Genomic DNA, 23909 nt, shown 5'->3' with positions numbered 1-23909 from the left:
AGAGAGAGAGAGAGAGAGAGAGAGAAACATGTACCCAAATTTAATAGCAGTCTGTGAAGAGACAGTTTTTCTTCTTTTTTTCCTGTAGTAAATAAAATTCAATTTCTGTAACTGTCAGTTATTTAGTAAAGCCAGCATCTCATTTTATATAGGATAAAACACAGATCTAAAATGTTTGGATGCTCACCTTCCTGGGCCTGGATAGAAGTGGGAGGACCTTGGTCTTCCTGTAGGGCAGGGAATTTGGTCTGCTCTTCAGTATCGAGAGGGAGGGGGAATGGACTGGGGGGAGGAGAAGAGGAGTGGGGATGGGGGAGGGGAGTGGGGGGAGGGGGCAATGTGTGGGAGGAGGGGAGGGCAATGGGAAACGGGGAGCAGTTGGAAATTTTAATTAAAAAAGAATAAAAAAAATGGAAAAAAAATTTTGGGAAATAGAATATGGAAATAGGGAGATTTGATGAGACTTGGGGAGAGTTTTAATTTTATAATACTTTATATTGCATGTCTACGTGGATCTTTTAATGGTAACCCATTTTTCCCCAGTTGCAAACATCTATGTTCCTTTGAAAAATTACAGTTTATTCGTTGCCATTTCAATGTAGCAAAACGTGTTTTTGCTCTAGTTTCTCTGAGAAGCTTCCCTTATGCCTTTGTTCTGTACAGACAGTCCTGATACTGTTCTTAATATCCTGTTTTTATCCATCAGAGCTGTTGTCCTTTTCATTGCCATGTTCCCATCGTTCCCAGTCTTTCATGTGGTGCTTTACAATAACAATTGAGAACAAAAGAATCACTCCTCTTTTGGTTGCGTTAAAAGTGGAGGGGTGCGGGGAGGGGGAACTCTATCCTTTGACTGCAGGGCTTCAGTGATCACAGGAAATGTTCATAATAGTTAACCAGGAGTTGAGGATGAAGGTTAGGGTTTTTTTTTTATTATTATTTTTTAAGATCACAAAGTAACTTCAGGATATTGGGAGTAGGAGGATTTTGTGTATGGCTAACTTTGAAGTTGAAGGGGTGAAGCGGTTTTCTTTTTTATAATTACTCTATGTGTGTGCGCGCGCGTAAGTGTGTGCGTGCACGTGTATGTGCGTGTGCATGTGCGCATGTGTGTGTGTGTGTGTGTGTGCTTGTGCACATGCATATGGTGGGGGTAGGCACGCAGGTGGTGGTCAGAAGACAACTTCAAGGAATTAATTGTCTTTTTCTAGCAAAAATCTGGTTCAAGTGTCTTCAAGAGAATAAATCTGTCATACCATCATATTAATTTCAAAGCAACCTTTGATAGTTTGAGCTGGGTGGTATTTTTAGATAAATAAACATTATCTACAGGTTTCTGTCTTTGCACAGAAACTGTAATGTAATGGGGATGAACAAATGAAGAGACTTACAGAGAATGAAAGCTACTAACAAATTCAAGTAATTTCCAAAAGGTGTTTTTGATTATGCCTGTGTGTGTGAATTTATATATGTATTTGTATACACATATACAAATAATGATTTCATTATATATATGTACAGGATTTTATAGATTAGAGATTTATGAATACATTTATAAATGCACATCAAAATATAGATAAGCATGGAAAAGCACTTAAGAAAGGCAGCATTATGAGCTTTTCATCTGTGGGTGGTTTAAAAGAAATTAGTGGCTTCAGTTTCTGCCACCATCATGATGTGGGTCCACTCACCTGAAGAGTCACCTGCCAGGAGATCAGTTGAGACATATCTTCCTTGTCTTCTTTCTTCTTGTAGACTATCACTGTTGTCAGACCCAAATTCTTGTATGATAGCCAGAAGGGTGTAGAGTAGGAAACACCAATCATTTTCAGTGTAATATAAAATATATTCAATATGCTTTAAAAACAAATTGGTTTAGCCAGATTGGTCACCTATGATCCTAGTGTTTGGAGACTGAAGGATTAAGATCATAAATTCCAAACCGGCCTAGATTTTAAAGTAAGACTAGGTTTGTTTTTAAAGGAAAAGAAGAAAACAACCAGGATGCTTTGTTCCTTAAAATTAACTATAATATAGAAAACATGAAATATTTGAGACCCCCTGATTGTTAGAAATCTCAACTAAAGGCCAACAAGCTATGAACTTGAAAAAGATTATAAAATGCTTTGTTGTTGTTTATCATTGTCTTTTTATGGGTGGAGTAAACGTTTTGTTTCCTGATGTTTCAACTTGAGCTATTCAGGCTGATTTTCCCAGCACAGTGCCAGAATATAGACAAGTTAAACCTGTCTCACAAATGTTAACAACGTTAATGTTAGGTTCACAAAAGCTATTTAAAAAAAATCTTTGATGAAAAGTCATTTCACTTTCTATTTGCTAATAAACATGTGTATCTTTGGTGGATCTCATGAATGTCTTAAGGAAAACATCTCTATTTTAAAACTGAGTAATGCCTGTACGGTTAATAGATAAATGAAATTATGATTTGAAATAAATGTAAACCCAGAATATCTAACTATGCATTTTTATGTCCTATGAAGTATGTTCTGGTTCACCATGAAGTATTGTAGTGTTATAAAAACTTGCATACTGTGTAGTCAGAGTAAGCCCCCTGCTTCCCCTTTATCTTGCATGCTCCCTATATACCTTTGGTGGAGCCCAACTGTCTACAGGATAAACTGAATCGTGCAGAATTATTTTCACACTTTCCTGGTGAAGTACTTTAGTTGCAGTTTCTTGTCTTGTATAGTGATAAGCCACATCCTTCAAATGACTGCAGTGCAGGACAAATTTTCTTTTTGCTCTTCGAAAATCTACTTCCCTTTCTTCAGATAACCACATTTTAAATGATTACTTTCCATTCTCAGTGCACCCTTTATTGCCATTTGGGAGACCAATTATGGAGAGCAAAATCAAGTTTGGGGGCAAATTATACACTTTTGTAGCCTGTATATACATATGGTATTAGATTTATATATAGTATATTAAATGCATATGAAATAAACCTGTGAGTTCTAAATGCCTAGATTCAACACAGTTCAGATGTAAACTATGTGAAAAATGTTTTGTCTATACTTAACATGTACAGACTCTTCTTGTCACTTTCTCTGAGATCATTCACCATAGCACTGTGTTAGGTATTGCATGTAATCTGAGGTGATTTTAAATATGTGAGAGCATATTTATATATGCAAATGACATACCATTTTGTATAAGAAACTTAAGCATCTATATCTTTAGTGGGGGTGCTCTGAAACCACTCTCCATGGAAACCCAGAGAAGACTGTTTATATATAGGATTCTTTGGGGGTGCTTATGTGTATATATGTATGATAGATGTGTATAATTTGTACATGTGTGTACATGCATAATTGAATATCTATGTGTATTTCATGCACTTGTATGCTCTTAGTTGTATATTAAGGTAATCCACATAATGTAAAGGTCTTTTAAGAAGAAAATATGAATGACTTACTATATCTGTATAAGGGGTTGTTCCTCCTACTGTAAATTGAAAACTAACATCGGCCAGGAGGTGGTGGCACACACCTTTAACCCAGCACTCGGGAAGCTGAGGCAGGCAGATCTCTGTGAATTCGAGGCCAACCTGGTCTACAAGAGCTAGGTCCAGGACAGGCTCCAAAGCTACAGAAATATGGTCTCAAAAAAAAAAAAAAAAAAAACCCAAAAAACAAAAAAGGAAAAAACTCTAACTTCTTTCATAAATTAAAACTTGAATTGTGAGACTAAAGAAACAAAATAATAAGCATATTATTTTTAAAGCAAAGAATGTGCTCAGTTGGGTGTTAAAAGGACCCAAGGTATGGGAAGTGTGAGTTTCTGAACCCCCGAGTTGGGAAAGATAGTTCCTGATCGTAGCATCTCGGAGAGCTGATGTTTTGCCTCTGGCTTCAGATACCATCCTTCCAGTTATCTGAGTCACTGCGGGTCCCTGAAAAGCAGGGAGAGGGCTGATCTCAGTGCCAAGTCATCTTGCTTCTGGGCCAGGCACTGGGTGTTAGCCTGACCTGAACTGCCTTTCTATTTTGTTTCAGCTGAACACTGACTGGGATAGGGGACAGGGAAGTCACAGTGGGAACCGTGGAAAAGGCAGTTGATTCTTCAACTCAGGCAACCCTGGCGGAGTGGATGAGGTGGAGCTGGCCTTCCTGGAATTGTTGGACCGACTTTCCTGTTGTGTTTCACTGTCGACTCTCTCACAGACACACACAGGACTGCTCCAGCTCTGCCTGCCATCCACTACCTGGTCTCAGTGGCCTGTCTATCATTTTGTGGAACCCCATCCTCTACCTACAGCGATGTTTCTTCAAAAAGAACTAGTGTGCAGTCCATTGGTGGGTATTCAAGGGGATCTGTTTGTCAGAACCTTGAGTGGTGCTCTAAGGACTCTTAAGTACCAGTGTAGGAGTTTCTGCTTTCAGCCTGTTTCCCAGGCTTCTAGGAATGCATTGCATGATTGAAGCTTTCTAGGGCTTTTCTTAACTGTTGAGGCAGTGACACAGGGATTGCTCTTTTTCATTGTCATGAGTGTCTTTTGCTTGCCTGTGTGTGTAGATGAACTTCCAGGAGTATTTAAGCATTCTGCTAAGTAAATTTGGAAGACTGGGTTTCAATTACAATAACCAGACTGTGTGACCCAGCTCCCATTTCCCCTTAATTTTGATCATTAAAGCCTTCATATCCCCACAGACATCTGCCATGATTCCAAATGATTCCTTTCAGGAATGTTCATTCATTATTAATCAGGTTGCATGGTCAGGCAAGTGTGTGATTATTTTAAAGAATGTCCCAGAGATCCAATTACTAAAAGTGCATGTGTTACTGGCAGATGTGGAAAGACGCAAAAAGGGCTGCTTAATAGTTTGATTTGATTTGTATGAATTCCACCAGGTAAGTGTTTGATGACATTGTCTTCCCTAGTTCTCATGTCAGGCAAAATTTCATTTGCAACTTGAGTTATCCTAACTAAAACAAACAATAATTTTGAAGTTGTTCGAATGTCCTAATTGACGCTTTAAAAACTCAAGGCTAGCATCTTGGTGTTTATCTGCTTGTCGTTTTTGCTTTAGTCAGTTCAGTCCCCCTGGATTCCTGCAATTTGTTTGGCAGCAATTCATACTTGTCTGTTACCAATTAAATGAATCTGGATGTGCTGACACGTGAAGGTTACATGGAGTGATACTGTAATTGTAGAGTAATGTGCATTACTTGTAGAATGTGACTGGATCAAACTTCTCCCACAAGTTCCTGCTCAATGCAGTATTTATATTAGAAAATCTATTTTGTCTGTGTACTGTTCTCTGTCATAACAAAAGTGTGAAATTGCTAAATATTGTAGGTCCCATTCCCAGACTTCCAAAATGACTTTAAATCCAAGGGAATCTCCTCTCTTTCCACAAAGCCCCATTTTATTGTCATTTTTGCCTCCCCTGAGAGGGTGATAATCACTAAAGTAGCCTTGAGTAGTGTGTTGATTATTAACTGAACGTTAAATACTAAGCTACGTAGTTGAATATGCAGATGTTGTGTTCTTGTATTATGTCATTTAAAAATTGTATTTTTAGTGAGTTCATCTTGCATATAGGAGCCAGTTTTTAATGAAGTTATTATTTCCTTTCCTGGGTTAGGAAATTGCGCTCCTATGGACGAAAGCAGGTTCTTTCTCAGCTCAGCCTGTTGCAATCTCACATACTCGGGTTGATTCTTTGTTTCCCATACTTCATTTTGAGCCTTTCAGAGTCTGTATTCTGCTGATCCATGATAAAAATACCATTCCATGTTCTTCAAAAGACATAGTACCTATAGTTCTATAATAAGTATGACACCATACTAAAACCAGTAAGTCAACTTTTAGGTTCTCCCAGGTGATGGAGATAAAAGATACGGAACATGTTTTTAAAATAAATAATACAATTTATTTGTGCCATTTTCAGTGATATTTGTTGCTCACAGTTCTTTTAGGAGCTAATCTTTGTGAAACCAATTATATGTGTCTTGATGTAGCTTTTTGTTGTGTTAAAGCCGCAGTTCTCAACCTGTGTGTCTAGACTCTTTTAACAGTACTCTATATCCAAAAATATTTACATTTATAATAGTAGAAAAATTGCAGTTTTGAAATAATAACAAAAATAATTTATTGTTGGGGATCAGTGCAGTATGAGGAGCTATATTAAAGTTTCACAGCATTAGGAAGGTTGAGAACCATGTGTTAAAGCTTTTGTTATCTGGGTTGTATTTTGGTAAATGTATATATTAGTTTCCATGGTCTAAAGGATATTTGGACTAAAATCACATGAAGTACCTTGTGAATGAATCATCTAGGAAGTGGGTGGGAAACATTTGCTATTGACAATCAATCACAAGTAACCCAAAGGTGGTTTTTCCAGTTTGTTCCTTGACCCTACTAATTTGCCTGATTTTGATGATATTCAGAGCTGTTCAGTGAGAGACTGAGAATGAAATTATTCATGCACTGCATGTGTAATCTTCTTTCTAGTTTCCGAATGAGAACAATAATTATGTTTCATGCAGTGTGCAAACAGAACACAGAATATGGGCAGGTGGGTAAAGGATACAGCTTCTCTGCGATACCTAATTCTTAATCTGATTCTTTTTTAAAATTAGAATTTAAGATGACATATATTTATTTGTGCATTTGCACAAGCTTGCTTGTAGTGTGTGTGTGTGTGTACACAAGTGCACACCTGCATGCTCTGGCATGTCCATGGAGGTCAGAGAACAACGTGTGAGAGTCACTTCTCTATTTCATCACGCAGGTTCTGAGGATCAGAGCCGAGTCTTCAAGTTTGGCAGTGGGTGCCTTCCTTTACACACTAAGCCATCTTCCCAGCACTCGCAGTTCAACTTTTGAGTATGAAAGTGAAAGTTGCATGGTCTGGATGTCTGAACAAGAATGCTTGCCTGCTGAGTTTGGTCATGAATTAAAGCTTGCAATGAATGCTGTCTTAATGGGATACTAGATGTTTCTTCAAGGTCAAGCATATGCTAACTGTATGAAAATAGCGTTCCTGGGAGGCTTCCCAGACTACCATTGTGAAATTCTAACACAGAACAAGATGACAGCAAGGGATTTAACAACATAGACTTGCAGCTTATATGTTTTGTCTGCATTGACTTCCTAGGAGAGTTAGAAAAAAAAAAAGATGAGTCCAATAGGCAGAAGCCCATGGGTTGTTCCTTAAGAGTACCTATCCTGGGTTTCCCCAAACCTCTTTTCTAAAGACAAGCCCTGCAGCTGAGGTCCCTGTGCCATGCCTCTTGTATTGGAAATTTTCTCCTTCCCTTTGTTTTCTCCTATAGGCTATGCCATAAACAAAGACAATACCCCACCCCAGGAAAGTTCTCCTAGAATGAATGCTTTCTTCAATATAAAAATGCCTTAGTATGAAGAAACCTGGAAGCTACAGGAAGCAAGGAAGTGATTTTTTTCTGCTCAGGTCACTAGATCACTTGAACCATCACCCTGTACCAAGATTCTGTTATCCTTCCAGCCCTCCCCACTTCCACTAGCTTTTTATTCCTTTGTTAATTCATTTTCCTTGACTCTATGAGGTGTGAACTCTTGCATTCAGGTTTTATCCCCTGTAAGGGTGTGGTGGCCATTTCGTTCACCTCACACATCCTGCAGAAGCCTGCATTTGAGACGACGAATGTTTTCTTCATATGAAGCTTGTGTGTGTGTGTGTGTGATGCCCTCATATGCCTAAACTCATGCATACCTGGATTATGCCTCAGTGATTCAGAATATATTGAGATAATAGAATGATTCACATATTAAACTTCGGGTTTTGTTACTCATTTGTGTAGGAGGAAACAATATTTTTCAATAAATAGTTTAGAGATTTGTTAAATAGGGTTATTATGCCGGTTTATGTTTCTCAGCTTAAAGGGTTACTTTGTAACTGTTAAGTTTAAACATCTAGTACATGTCACATTGTTTACAGCTGTGTTTTTAAACAGTTCTTCCTTGTTTAATATGAAGTTGCCAAATACAATAGTGACCAGGACTCTTTGGGCCTCTGGAAGGTTCCATTCTCATCCAACATCCCCTCCCCCAAAACAGAGATTAAAAAACTAACATGAAACCAAAAAAAAAAAAATTTTAAGGAAAATTATTAATGTAGGAAGAAAAAGAAAAGCCAAGTGCAAATGGTGGTAAATGGTCTCATTTCATGGGTGTGTGACTTAAGAAGTGAGGGGTAGTGAAGGTGTAACTTGAAGGTGTAGTTTGGAGAAACTTGGTAAAGATTTTAAAATGGAGATGAGATGCCAGGCAGGAGTCATAGTTGGGCACCACGGGAATGTCTCTGTTTTATCCTCTGGAGAGAGAAGATATGAAAAAGCTGCAGTTCTGGGAACAGGTTACAAGCAGTAAACTCAAGGAAGAAATAGCAGGAGTATATCGCATTTGGAGTTAGAGAGGCAGCACAGTAGTTACGATCACTTCCGGCTCTTCTAGAGGACCAAAGTTTGGTTCCCATCATCCATTCAGGCAGCTTATAGAGGTCTATAACTTCAGCTCCATAGACTTCAATGTCCTCTTCTGGCCTCTGAGGGCTTTTTGCACTCAGGTGTATATACCCACACATAGACAAATGCATACAAGCAAATAAAAATAAGATAGAATTTAAGTAAGGAAATCAAATTAAGAGGGTTAGTTTTCTTTATGGAGAAGGCAGTGGTCTAAAAATGTAGTAGAGTTCAATTCCCAGCAACCACATGGTGGCTCACAACCATCTGTAGTGAGATCTGGTGCCCTCCTCTGGCTTGCGGGCATACATGGAGGCAGAGTAATAAATAAATAAATCTTAAAAAAAGAGACTTACCTGCATTTTAGCCGGGCGGTGGTGGCGCACGCCTTTAATCCCAGCACTCGGGAGGCAGAGGCAGGTGGATCTCTGTGAGTTCGAGACCAGCCTGGTCTACAAGAGCTAGTTCCAGGACAGGCTCCAAAGCTACAGAGAAACCCTGTCTCGAAAAACCAAAAAAAAAAAAAAAATAAAAAAAAAAATAAAAATGTAGTAGAATGTGTCTGGATCAGCAGGGAGCTATGAAAAATTGGCACACCTTTCTTACCCAATGATTTGAATTTTAGAGAGGAAGAATGTATTTGTTTCTGTTGATGCTATGTGCTGATGCTATGTTACATTGTAACAAACCTAAGGGCTTTTAACATCACAAATCCATTATTTTATAGTTTTAGAAGTCTAACATCAAGCATAAATTGCCAATTTATCAAAGTATCCACAGAGTTCTGCTTCTTTCTGGGCGCTGTGGGATATCATCCACTTTTCATTCTTACGTCACCAGCTTCCAGAGGCAAAAAGTGTTCCTTGGTTTGTGGCCTTGTCCATTGTGTTCAAAGGAGCCGTGGCTAGTTCTAGCCTTCCTCACATCACATCGCTCTGATTTTTTTTTTTAAATGTTTTGAGACAGGATTTCTTTTTGTAGCTTTGGAGCCTGTCTTGCCACTTGTTTTGTAAGCCACGCTGACCTTAAACTCACAGAGATCCTCCTGCCTCTGCCTCCTGAATGCTGGAATTAAAGGCATTCACTTACCACCACCCAGCCACCATCTTCCACTTTTGAGAAGTATTGTGATTCTTTTGAGTCTCTTGAATGGTTCTAGTTAATTCCTTTATTGTAGAATCAGAATCAACTGTTCACAAGCCTTAATTATATCTTCCACTTTAATTTCTCTTTTCTCCTGTTCCTTACATTACACACAGGTCCCAAGATGTAGCTTGTAGTCATCTTTGGGGCCATTACTCTGCTTTCTCTAGAGAGAAAGGAATAGAAAGTGTGGCAGATTTCTCACTTTTGAAGATGGCAATTGAAACATTTTGGGAGACACCTCCACAAAAGACAGGTTGGGGAAGGAAGTCAGTAACTTCCAAGGGGGTTGCATTCTGAGTCTGAAGCAGTCATAGACCATGAAGCTGAGGTTGGTCAACTCTGAACGGAAATGCCAGAAAAAAAATGGTGCTTTGAGGTTCAAGCCTAGAAATAACTTTCACGGAAAGTAACCATGAAATGAGTGAGTACACTGGCTTGCCTCCTGGAAGGAAGGACCCACACTTAGAATACTTCGAGGCTTTTATGGACAGGAAGTCAGCAGCAGTTAGAGAGAGAGCAACTAGAGAAGGAGAATTGCAATTGTAATGATATTCAGAAGGAGAGGACCAAACCTGAAGAAGAAAGAGGCAGGTAAACACCCACATCTTTATCCACCAAAGCCTTCATTTACTTACTTTTCATTGTGGAGAAGTGCTTTCTTTGGTAAATGAGTTTCCTGAGAAGAGGCCTGACATCTAAGGATGCAAGGTCTCACTGAAATATGTCACTATCCTAATTCTAAGATTATCCTACTTCTGGACATGATTAGAATGAGTGCTAGAATTGTGGGGCACATCTGTGGACTCATGTTCCGGGACACTCAGGCAGCTTACATGCAGCATGGTGAATGTCCTACACTTTTTTGATTATCTGGTCAGCTCCTTCTTTGCTTACTATTCTGCCCTATTCTTGTAGACCAACTACATCCAGGCAAGCAAAGATGCTGAATTACTGCTATTCCCAATTTGGCGCAAAGGGTTTCCCATGATTATCTCCTCCTCCTCCAGAATAAAGACTAATCAGTCCATTCATAAAAATGTTGAGCTATAGAATTTCCTGACAACACTGTGCATGTGTGATTTCCTTCTATTGTAATAAATTCTAAGACGCTAGCTAAAAAATGCGGAAAGTGAACTGTGAAGGTTAGGCAGAAAACAAAAGAAAGATAACATTTTTGTTGCACAAATCCTACCTGACCCCCACTATCTTGTGAATGAACCTTACTCAACTTTTGAAAGCTGCCTCATCTTTTACTCTGAGGAAACCTGCCTGTCCCTTTTTCCTTTTGAACAGAGTAGATTATTCTGTTTTTGGATTTCCTAGTTTGTTATGTTACAAACATATTCTTTTCATTTTTAGATTTATTTTATATATGTGAGTGTTTCACACACACACACACACACACACACACATATATATATATATATATATATATATACATACATATACATTCATGACTAGTGCTTGTGGATGTCAAAAGACGGCATTAGAGTCCCTGAAACTGGAGTTACAGGTACTTTTGAGCTTCCATGTAGGCTATGGGAACTGAACCCAGGTCCTCTGCAAGTGCTCTTAACTGTCCGGTCTTTTTTCCCTTCCTTAATGAATTGTTGAGGCACCAAGGCAAGGGCTAAACATTGCCTGAGCCTACCGCAGGACCAAGTGCATGTAAAGATTTTAATATTTTAATGAAACATAAATAGTACTTTGATTTCTCTAGATATTTTTTAAATGGTAGAAAATAAGACCGGCTAATTTCTTGAAGAGGGGAATGGCATATGTGGATATTATTGAGTAATGAAGAAGATATGTGGCAACTTATGGATAAAAGTGAAGAGCAGAGTTTATTGTAGATATCAGCTAAGGCCCCTTCCCTTTTGCAATTATGTGAACCAGCGACTTAGAAATTTGGCTGAACTTCACTTATCACATCTAGCTATTTTCTCAGCACTTAATTCAGTTAACTATTTACAGTGTAGACATTTGCCCAGAGCACCATGCTGAGTACTCTGGCAGTAAAAGGAAAAGATTCAGATCTGAGCAGCTGCTATTAAATCATTCCTACATGAATTGCCCCGAGCACTGAACTCACATCATTTCCACTGATGTCAGGGTGAAATCCCATTGCAAAGAATTTCCTGTTAACAAGGGAACATGTACTCGCTTGTCCATGTCTGGCTCCTCCATCTTTGCTGTTCTTGTCACACATCTGGCATTCTGGTCAGGCCTCTCTGCTGCTGATTTTCCTTTGTTTTCTGGCCAGTTGTGTCCTCCTCTCTCTTCTAAAACTAAGACCTGTAGGTCAGCTCTGGCTCATTATCTGTTTGTCAAAATGCAGCTATGTCAGAGCCCAGCTATGCACATTCTTTTATGTGTTTTTATGATTATTTCTGCAACACATACCCTATGCCCCCCCCAAAAAATTATTACCCTGCTATTTATACAGAAAGCTCGGTGACTTCTAATTTACTGGTTGACAGACCCTAAAAGGAAAAAGTTCTATTTGACTCATTCAGCTTCAGCTCAGTACAGTTGAAGAAATCAATGTGTGTTTGAGTTTATTGTACATCGGACACTATTCTAGCTATTTGTGACGTAGCCTCCAAAGAGAAAAAAAAAATCTCTAATCCTATACAGCACTGTCCAGTTCTAGGGACATTAAAGGGAGACATCAATAAGAAAGTAGTGGAATATGTTAGCAACAGATATATGGAGTACAACAGACTGAGGTAAAGCAAGAAAGACTTCTAGAACGGGTGGGTACTTATTGTGGTAGTGGTGCGGAATTAGTTTCATGTGGGTTCAGATAAGGTGACTGTGGAGCCAGAATGATGTGGATTCCAAAAACTGTATATGCTGAGTGAAAGATGGAATGCATTTGGCATATCTGTGGATTGACAAGGAAGCCATGTGCCCCAAGCAGAACAAAAAAGGAGTAGCGTGGGAGGAAATGAGCTCACTGTCTGAGTCTGTTTTCTAGTGCTGGTTTTATTGTGGTGAATTTCCCTTTGACTGACATGGGAAGCCCCTGAAGGGAAGAACAGAAGAAAGGCAGAATCTGTCATGTTTTAACAGGTTCTCTAGCTTCTGTTCGGGGGATTAGACTATAAGGAGAAGGACAAGAGTGAGAAGAAGCCATGAAAGCATTTAGAAAGGTCTTGTGTTAGCCCAGGTATTAGATGATGATGGCTTAGCTCATGATAATAGAGGTGGAGCAGCAACAACACACGGTTCTCTCTTTTGGGACCAGCTTAATACCTAGCATACAGTAGCCTTCTTCTGACTAAGTAAATAAAATATCAACATTTCCATTGGATGCACAGTGGAATCACCCCTGGGAATTCCCATGCTACCTCCATGGGATGGAATCTGATACTTCCATGAAAAACACAGTCATGATGCAATATTTATCTTTCCCTGTCTGACTTGTTTCACTTGCCAAAATGTCCTCTGGTTGCATGCATGTTGCCACAAATGACAGAATTCCATCTTTGTAACCAAATCGTATTTCGTTGTGTGTATGTGCCGCATTTCTTTATCTAGTCATCCATTTATAAACACTTAGGTTGTTCCCATAGCATGGCAACTGTGACTAATGTTACAAGAAACATGGGAATGCTAATCTCTCTGACATTCTCATTTTACTTCTGATCATATGGCATGCTATTTTCAGTTTTAATAAGTTAAAAAAATTCATTTTGTATACTTGTGTTCTTTGTACATCAACGTGTATATGTATATTCATATGTGTGTAGGCATGCTAATGTGTGTGGGCATATGATTAAGCCAGAGCTCTATAGGCCTAGTCTGGCTAACCAGTTTGCTCTGGGAGATGGATTTCCAGGTGGCCCCCATGCCCACCTAGTGTTTATGTGGCTTCTGGGAAACTGAACTCCAGTCTTCATGTTGTATGACAGGCACTTTAACTGTTGACAATGTACCCATTCCCACGTTCAAGGGATTTTTTTGCCCTTTTTTTTAAAGTGTCGGGGTCTGGTGGTAGCCCAGACCATAAATTATTTCTCTAGACCAGACCCCAAAATAAACTATCTCTCTCTGGACTGACATGGAGCCATGGGAATAAAGACACAACTCACATGGCTTCATCGGCAGGGAGATTCTCAGTGGTCCCTCATGAAGTCCTGATTTCACATCCCGAAGAATTTCCTCTCATTTATCCTCCAAACAGTCTTTACACCAAAACTTAATTTAGGGGAAATACATTTGCATTCTGTCTCCTAGGTAACCAGGTGGCTTTCAGTCCCATCCACAACTACCTGTCTGCGTGTAAACTAGTTAAGTTTGAATTAGCATCTCTATCAGGCATCCTCCAAATTACAAAGAAAGGAGCAACAACATCCCGACCTTTTGTTAGGGCAGTGACAGCCTGTCTGCAGGGCTATGTGACCACCTTAGGTGGGGCCTATAGCTTCAGAGCCTGGCTGCCACATTGTATAGAAATATGGGCCTACATTAAAGATTCTCACACTTTCTTTTTAGGTATTGGCTTATAATACTGCATGGTATGGAATACTATATAAATATAGTATAAATATATATGCTATATTTATACCGTATGCTACATAAATATGTGCAAATACTACATATGTGAAAATAAAAATTAAATGAAAATAATTGGCTGTGCTTCTCTGATAGTGGTTTGTTCTGATGATCCTAACACTCACGAGACAGAGGCAAGAATATTTCAAGTTTATGACCAACCTGTAATATCTAGCAAGGCCTCCCTGTCTCAAAAAATGGTAAAACAGGAATATATTTAAATAAGTAAATAATGTAAACATTAACAGCAGCTATCACAGAACAGAACATAGTTTCCTGTGCTCTTTTCAGGCCTATAATTTCCTTTTGATTTTTATGCTTCCAGTAGTAAAGGAGCAGAATTTTGAGACAGAGATAATTCTTTATCTACAGTTAATCTAAGTCTTGCTTAATATGCAAAATCTTTCAATTTCTTCAGCGGCATCTCCAGGAACAATGGACTGGGCCAAAGTGGGGATGGTGACGTTTTGTAGAAGAGCAGCCTTTGGCTTTCCATTGCAGACTGTGGGAGATGAGTAAGCGCCAGCATTGCACATTGCAGCCACTCCTTTATTAGGTAGTAAATGGGAGTGACTGGTCACTGTTCCTCGGCTACTAGTTTGCTCTGCTAATGTTTAACAGGCCCAGGACACACTTTACAGTCTTTACTGATTTTCTCTCAACTGGCAGTGAGGTGATGGGGTTTCACCAAAGCAGTGCGCATTTCAGATGAATACTGTTTCATACAAGGTCAGATGATTCTAGAAACCTTGAATTTTGCAAAGAAGCAGAGGTGTGAACACAAACGCCTAACTGTCAGAATCACTAAACACAGCTTTGGAAGTGAAGCCTTCCCCAACTGAGAACTTTCTACCCTTGTGAGTGATTTGAACCTCCTGACCTGGTAAACTGCCCCGCTCTCCCACAGCCTGCTGCATTGGGCTGCAGCTGATATGCCAGGCAGCATTCTGCGGCCCTCTACTAATGGCCCTGAAAGGGAGAAGGTTCAAAGGGGCTTAGTTCCCAGGCCTGCTAATGAGTATGAGGCCTCTCACCCTAATGAACTGGTGCTTGTGTGGGATTCTTTGCCTTCCCTTTTTGAAGGGAAGGGAGGTAGGAATTCACAAAAGCAGTCGGGTATTTATGGGATGGGGCGCATTCAGCTGGGCCACCCGAAGGTGGCCTGGAGGGGAGCAACAAAGCTGGCAGAGGTCATGCCTGGGCCAGCAGGACTGTGAGTATGAGACAAGACCTCCTGCCAACCAGGCCTGTTGCTGGCAGCAGTGACAAGCCTGAGATAGGATAGTTTAGGCCAAGTGGGGCTGCACAGGAATCCTCAGCAGTCTCTCATAGTCTTTCCACATTGCTTTCTAAACTGTAATTATCGTTGTTCAAACTTATCAAATGTATCTAATAATATTAGTCATTGGATTACAGCCTTCAAAATGACGCCTGGATGGTTTTCTCTATTCTTCTCTGCCGCCCATATCCTACTGCTGGGTTAAGCAATAGAAGAATAATGAGAATATGCCAAAAATATTGCTTCTACTATGATCACCTTTGTGCAAATACATGTTTTTTCCCTCAAGAATGTCTTGGAAAATGATGCCCTGAACTTAAACATTATTTCTACTGCAGTGCATACATTTGAGTTCATATATACTTAAGGCTCATATCTATAGCGAGTACATCTGTAGAGTTGAAAACCCTGACCCGCTATTGCAAACTGATAGTTCTTAAAATGCATATAGATTAATATGCAAGTTCACAAATTCCAAGTTGTGAGTGGTTGTCGTTCATCAGCAGGAGTTTCTTTATTTTAATTTTAAGCAAAGGTGAAACTCGGTTGTGACATAAAATTATTCTGATCATATACCAGTTATAGAAGTTATAGTTTCAATTATTTTTCAGGTTGGAGTTAGATCTTTTAAAAGCCAAAATTGTGAAAACCATTAAAAAAAAAAACAATAAATAGTAGCAAAGAAAAAGAAAGCTGCCACTTTCAACAATCAGAACTTTGAGAAAATGCTAGGCTCCTGGGTTGTTTGGTTTGGTTTTATCATTTGCTCCCAGTTAAAGAGGCATTTGAAACATGCCCTTCTTTTCCCTTCCATGGCCTGTGTTTGGAATTATCCTGAGATGCATTCAAAGCTGACAGCCCCCACCCCCACCCCCGGCTGACCCCTCATGCTTAATCCAATCTTACATTCTGTTTCCAGATAGCTGATCAGCTTCCTTGGATTTTGCTGATGACCCCAGAGAGTTTTGCCTGAAGATGGAAACACTGGAGTCGGAGCTGACCTGCCCTATTTGTCTGGAGCTCTTTGAGGACCCTCTCCTGCTGCCCTGTGCACATAGCCTCTGCTTCAACTGTGCCCACCGCATCCTGGTCTCCCACTGTGCCACCAACGAGCCTGTGGAGTCCATCAGCGCCTTCCAGTGCCCCACCTGCAGGCATGTCATCACGCTCAGCCAGCGAGGTCTAGACGGGCTCAAGCGCAACGTCACCCTCCAGAACATCATTGACAGGTTTCAGAAAGCCTCTGTGAGCGGGCCCAATTCTCCCAGTGAGACCCGCAGGGAGCGGCCCTTTGACGGCAACACCATGTCTTCTGCTGAGAAGGTTCTCTGCCAGTTCTGTGACCAGGATCCTGCCCAAGATGCTGTGAAGACCTGTGTCACTTGTGAAGTGTCCTACTGCGATGAGTGCCTGAAAGCCACTCACCCGAACAAGAAGCCCTTTACGGGCCATCGTCTGATTGAGCCAATCCCGGACTCACACATCCGGGGGCTGATGTGCCTGGAGCACGAGGATGAGAAGGTGAATATGTACTGTGTGACCGATGACCAGTTAATCTGTGCCTTGTGTAAACTGGTTGGGCGGCACCGCGATCATCAGGTGGCAGCTTTGAGTGAGCGCTATGACAAATTGAAGGTTAGTCCGATCTGCCTTAAGCCAAACCCTTTCTGCCAGCAAATGTCATGGAAATAAAAAGTGTATTCACTGCTAGCTACATGGCGGGGGAAGGTTTACTCTTCACCTTTGTTGTCTGATTAGTTGTAGCATGTTTTTGGCAGCCTATAAACGTTACACAATGAGGGTATCTTGTAAAAGTTGACTGCTGCTTGTAATTTTAGTGTTGTCAAGGTGAGGGCAAATTTGAAATATCTGGATCCTTTTCAACCCTTGCTGTTTCTCTGGATCATTTTCAATGTATGCAGTTCTTTAAAAAAGCAGAGAGAGAGAGAGAGAGAGAGAGAGAGAGAGAGAGAGAGAGAGAAAGATGGGCAAGGGGAAGGAGTGAGAAAGGGGGGGATGGAAGATAAAAATCGATCTGATGAGCATTTATGGACGTTTATTTTCCTCACTCATCCAGGAAAAGTAATTTCCTCACATTATAACTTTGTCTAGTTACTGCACAAACAAAAGACTAGAAGGAAGAATGTCTGGAGAGAATGTGGGATTTTAGAGGACATGTGGCCTCCTTTTGTAAATGATATTCGGCTTACTGGTGAACTATCATGTTCTAACAGTCTCGTGTTTCATAAGAGCATTCCTGGCAGTATAAGCTTCTTTTATTTTGTGACTTTACAGGCAAGACTGTCTGAACTTTGCTTCCTTCTAGTAGGAAATTATCCAAACTCCAGCTTGGGGGATAGTAATTAATATGGTTACATGGTAACTTAAAAAAAAAATCACTCTCTAAATAAGGTTGGAAATCACCAGGGGAGAAATAAAAACAAAATCATCTCCTGTTGTCTGTTCAGCTTCAGTTGACGGTGGGCCTAATTACTGCAAACTAAGCTGAAAGAGTTTGAGTGAGGTATTATATTCATCAGCTAATTTTAGATCACAAGACACTAATTAAAAGGAAAGGAAGTATAATTTAAAAGCGTTAAGTAAATATATACTGAAGTCCTTCCTTTTAGGAAAAACATAGCAACTTGTTGAGTAAACAAAATGAATCAGATGGTGCAGAGAGCATTATTGCTCAGAGAACATCATCACCTTTAACAAATGGTTCCTTTCCCTTCTCCTCATACTAATGAGCAGTTGTATTTACTTGGGCTACATGGTTGCTTTTGTGACTATGAGGATTAAGAAACCACATCTGGGATTCCAACTTGTGATTTCTTGACACACTGAGGCAAGTGGACAGGCTAAAGTGAATCTCTGCTTCTAAATGTCAGCGGGGAAACAAATGCAGTTCCTGCACAGCATGCCTCCCTTCAAATGTCCAAGGAGTGAGGGGTGGTAGGTGATCCATCTTTTCACCTCATAGAGGACGCTTGCCACAAGAATTTAGGTATCACAGGCAAGAGAAGATAGACACCCATTATATTCCACTGCATTGCAGAGCCGAAACAGAGAAAAGTATCGTTAAAGTAGATAACAGGGATAGGAATGTGCATGAAGTTACGACTAAGTCAGTCTTTCGAAATTCCAGATGGTTGTCAGTATATAAAATCCAAGGTGATCTCCTTTGAACCTTTCTTGTCCTTGGGAGGTAAAGAACTTTGAGATGACTGAATAGAGACCTTTGATCTTTCTTTCTTTCTTGATCTTTACCAAGAAAATGTTCTTTTTATTGGATTAAGGATTGTTTGTTAGAACAATATCGTCATAATGAGGTTGCGTATTCAACAGCTCCCAGGCTTGCTATTTACATTTGATAATCAGGTTCTGCTCATTTTCTGTGTGCTGTCACAGCACAGTTATTATTTATGTAACAGCTTCAAATTTATGAGGAGATATCGCAATAGCCCTTTCTGTGTTGAAAATACAAATCTTCAGTCCGGTTCATTTGTCTAATCAAGCCAAAGAATTAACAGTCATTGATATTGCCACAGGGAGGGTCTGACAATTAACCAGGTTGCATATTTTATTCTCTAATTTCAGAAATATAGGCATATAAACAACATCCCATGCACGGGAACACATGTGCAGCTGTTCAACAAAATATATTCATGAGCAATTATTTACAGTTATTCCATGAAATATGCTTTTAAGAGTTTGCGTGGAAAACATAGCAACAGAGCATGTTTGTTCAGAAACATGCCATTCATGTTAGAATAAAATATCATAAGCACATAGGACATTTGCGAGGTGATGAGATTTAAGTCACCACAAATTGATGAACACATGTACTTTCTTGTGTTGTTGAAAACCTAGTATAATACTAATGCTGATTTTTTTTTTTAAAAAAAGAATAGCATAATGAACAGACCCAAACCAAGGAATTGTGTGTTTTTATTACTTATCACAGTGATCTGAAAAGGTAAATTGGTGCTTTGTGGGATTTCATATTGATATATATTTGTACTGATATGGTTATGAAGAATAATAGTTTCCTTTGAAATGCACATTTGGGGGAGCATTTTTTAATTACATCAAATTTCAGTGTGAAAGATGTATGGTTCTGTAAAGAAATAAAATATGGCTGGGCATGGTTGTGCACGCCTTTAATTCCAGTATTCAGGAGGCAGAGGCAGAGAGGCAGGTGGATATCTATGAGTTCAAGGCCTGCTTGGTTTTCATAGTGAACTCCAGGCCAAAAAAGGCTTTATATATGGCCATTTTAAAACATCATTTTAATTGAATTTTAAGAAACCCTCCAGTCCTACAAACTCTGGTTAAAGACTCGACCTGTGAACCACATAACTGACATATAAGAGAGTTTAATAATGCACTCTAGAGTTTCCAAGAAATTACAATGTAATAATTCCTCTTATACTGTGCTCGCGTACCGTATTGGGTCTCTTGTTTCTTTACTCGAGTTGCACCTATAAAATTTGCCAACATAGAAAAATTGACCTTTCATTGTCTTTCACTCCTCCCTTGAAACGAGCTAAAACTGAAGTTCAAAACTGTTTTAGCTATGCTTTCTTTAAAGGCTGACTCTGGGAGTTTCTTCACGCAACATAGCTTTCAACAAACCAACCCACTGAGATTTTCAAATTATTCCTCCAACAGTTCCAGTTAAAACTCTATTTTTTATGTAGCCCTTTACATATAGAAGCAGAGGTAGGAGATTTTGCTCCTAGGTTTATTTTATTTTATTTTATTGAGATAAGCTCTCACTATATTGCCTTGACTTGTATGATACTCATTATATAACCCAGGTTGGCCTTGAATTTTCAGTAGTTTTCTTGCCTCAGCAATATAAGTGTATACTATCATACCCAGATGAGGTTCTATAGTATTGAAAGTCTTTCCCAATTGACAATAATGGCATGAGAAGATACTGAGCTAGAGATTTTTTCTTTTTTTTTTCATAGAATTTCTTTATTGTGTTTCTACTATAAAAATAGAAATAGGACTGGGCCTGGTTGCATAGGTCTATAATCCTAGTTATTCTAGAGGCTGAGGCAGGAAGATAGTAAGAGTTGAGGGCCAGCTGGGGCAGCATAATGTGTGACATCCTCTTTTAAAATAAAAAGTAAAAGAAAGGACTGGAGCTACTGTTCAGTGGGAGAGAGCTTGCCTAAAATGTGAGATGCTCTGGACTCAAATGCCAGTACCACCCCATATCCTAATTACTTATGATGCAAGAACTAGGCCAGTGTGTGTGTGTGTGTGTGTGTGTGTGTGTGTGTGTGTGTCTGTCTGTGTCTGTGTCTGTGTGTCTGTGTGATATAGACACACATTGTGTATCTGTATGCATATATGCATTGCCTGTGTTAATATTAGAATCTTCATAATTTTGAATTATATGTAGCTACATTGATGTTTCCAGTATTCCCTTTATGGCAGACAATGAATAGCAACAACTATAACAATGTTAGCTGTGTTCTTAGAATCTTAATAATTTAACTATTCTATTACCCTAAGTGTTTTTTTTAACTATTCCTCCTATTACCTTAAATATTTTAATGACATCTTGAATATTTGGTAGATTAATAGAAGTAATTACTAGATTTTTTTGGGTCATTGAAGTTCCAAACATACGCATATAAAAATTTTTTCATTGGGGCTGGAGAGATGGCTCAGAGGTTAAGAGCACTGACTGCTCTTCCAGAGGTCCTGAGTTCAATTCCCAGCAACCACATGATGGCTCACAACCATCTGTAATGAGATCTGGTGCCCTCTTCTGGTGTGTGGGAAGCAGAATGTTGTACACATAATAAATAAATAAATTTAAAAAAAAAAGTAGCTGAAAGCATTTCAGCTTTAAAAAAATTTTTTTTTTCATTTAAATGTATATGGCATACGGTCTTATTTATGTACACAACATTGCTTATTAAGCATTAGAATTTTTGTTTATTGTATCTTAAATTTCCTATAGTCTCATCAGTTGGTCTTGTCTGCATTTAAACTTTCCACTAAAAAGAGTGAACTCTTTAAGATCTTTTCATACGGTGTCATTTTTCTTGTTTTAAGACTTTTGAAGCTATGCTATTGATAACATACAAGACTATATACCTTTTGAGAGGTGATAAGTTAATTCCGTTTACTAACTGAAGATAATATGTACTGAAATAGTCACCATCTTCATGGAGCTAACAGCCAGATATGTTTTCTATTGCTGGTGGAGGAAGTCATGTTGTGTCCAAAGCAATGACACAGATACCAGTTTGAGAGACAGAGAAATTCTTCCCAGAAAAGAAAATCTCCACATTACCACTTCCAAGTGTTGTATTAGACTTTAAACAATGTCAAGTTTAATAGATACCTGTAAAACTCCTGCTATCCACCATTCAAATTTGACCTTTAATCACATACTACATCCTTTTTGTAATCCTATACAGGTTTATCAAGCAGTTCACAAGTATTTTAGCTTAGATTTTAATTTGAAATATATACAGGTTGTATGATGATTCACCACATGATATTTTAAAAAGTGAGTTATGTATTTTCTAAAGTGTTTTGGTTGTGTGTGTGTGTGTGTGTGTGTAGGGTGTCTTAACAGTTCCAAACATCTCCATCAAAAGCAGTTTTTGTTTGTGCTTATTTCATAGTAACATTTTCAGAGCCTACAATGTGAATATATTTTTAAATATTCCCATGTGGTGAAAATAAGGTTTTGAAATATTTATAAAAAACACAAAAATGGACAGAATGGGAAGAAAGCATCTCCAGGGACCTACTGTTATGGTGAAGTTCAAAGCCACTTCCCCTCCCTCCTCCTTTCTACCTGTCTACTCTCTCATGACTCCCCCCATCCTTCACTTGCAGGGAGAAATTTACTATTGCCTGATGATTTAAATTGGGAACATTTTTTGTAAGCTCTGGGAGTTCGGAAAGTGCACAGACAAGTACACGAGGTACCTCTGAGTCATGGGACTGTGTAAACAAGTGTAATAGTTTGGAACATTACTTAATGTTCCTGTGCCCCATTTTACTTGTCTATAAAACAAGGCTAGTAATGTACTGTGCTTGCTTTTACAGAAACATGGGAGAAGAAAATAAAGTGTCTCATGTAACCTCTTAGTATTGTGCCTGACCCAGAGGAAGCTTGCAATATTAGAACTACTGTTAGAAACCAGAAGGCAGAGTGTAATGGTTAAGTGTGAGGACTTTGGCATTTCACTGGCTGCCTAATATTATTTTAGCTATTGCTCGCCATGTTTATGTGTGAGATAAGAGTGCATGTTGTCCCTTTAATGTATTTTGTTTTATTTCGAAAGTGCCTAGCCACAGGTAGAGGCATGCCAATTATAAACACTTGTTGAATGACATGTGCAGAATTGATTGATGGGTTAGACAAGTGTTTTGGGATTCAGAGGAGGAAGAGATGGCTCTGGTGTTGAGTAGACAATAAACCTTGCTTCAGGGTGGTGGGATTTAAGCTGTGTTGACAGATCAGTGTATTATGCATCAAAGCAGCTGAGTAAAGCTTCTGCGCATGCACTGGACCAGCATAGACCTGTCTGTAGCAATAGATAAGACAGCTTAGGACCCTGGACAATGCTGGCTAGCATTGGAGGTGCTGAATAAAGGGCCAGCAGAGATAATATCAAAAGAGGTATCTTTAAGGAAGATTTTGAAAGTCTTTTAATGTAAGGTGAAGACGTTTGTACTCCTGCCTATAAGATAACAGTAAAACAATTTTCTTTTCAAGGGAGGGTGATACAAAGTATGTTTTATGGAAGAAAGGTCAAATGAGAATACCAGATACGGGCAGTACTGTCGTGTTCCCAGAGGAAAGGAAAGCATGAAGAGGCAATTGCATTAGTTTTTATCTTATGGTCTGTTTCAATCGACACAGTGCACCCCAGTTCAAAACGCAGGTCACATTCAAAGTCTTGCCCCCAAACTAAGAAGCAGCAAGAACTGTTACTAATTGCCTATTGGCTTCTGGATCCAGGAGTAAATGTAATCCTGCAGTCCTGGTACAACTAGATATCATAAAGACTGCATATGACTGTCTCTTCTGGCTTTGGATTCACTCCAAGGAGAGTGCAGATCAATGCACTGCACCTATTGCAGTGTCCTTTTAGAGGACCTCGGACTTCACGCTGTTTCTTTCACATTGTGTAGTTGTGGTAACTCAGACTGAAAGTAGTATACAGAGTTGCTGGCCCCCAACCACCTAGACATACAGATCCCAGTCCCCTAGTGCCCAGTTTGTTCTTTCTCTTTCAGCCTAACAGGACCAACAAAGGCAGCATTATTTTTAAATGAGCTAGTCATTTTTGAGGTTTTGAGAAATATATGCGGCAATTTTACAGTGATTTTAAACACACACCTGGCCTGGCTGTAAGCCACTATCCCAAAGGAGGAGGATGCCTTCCACGGCCTCTGCAAATTG

The 23909-nt window shown here is 39.3% G+C and overlaps 1 protein-coding gene across 2 annotated transcripts in view; it reads left to right on the top strand.

The window, feature by feature from the left end:
• Mid1 (midline 1) overlaps positions 1-23909 on the top strand; it is a 363047-nt gene that overhangs the window by 230878 nt on the left and 108260 nt on the right. For both annotated transcript variants that reach the window (XM_057760186.1, XM_057760184.1), the window contains exon 2: positions 16377-17092. In XM_057760186.1, coding sequence (XP_057616169.1) covers positions 16433-17092 — 660 coding nt within the window. In that variant the 5' untranslated portion in view covers positions 16377-16432. The remainder of the gene's footprint in view (positions 1-16376; positions 17093-23909) is intronic.

This window comes from Chionomys nivalis, chromosome X (assembly GCF_950005125.1).
Source record: "Chionomys nivalis chromosome X, mChiNiv1.1, whole genome shotgun sequence".
NCBI lineage: Eukaryota > Metazoa > Chordata > Mammalia > Rodentia > Cricetidae > Chionomys > Chionomys nivalis.
Note: the sequence above shows the minus strand (reverse complement) of the source record. Positions and strands in the feature narration are given on the sequence as shown.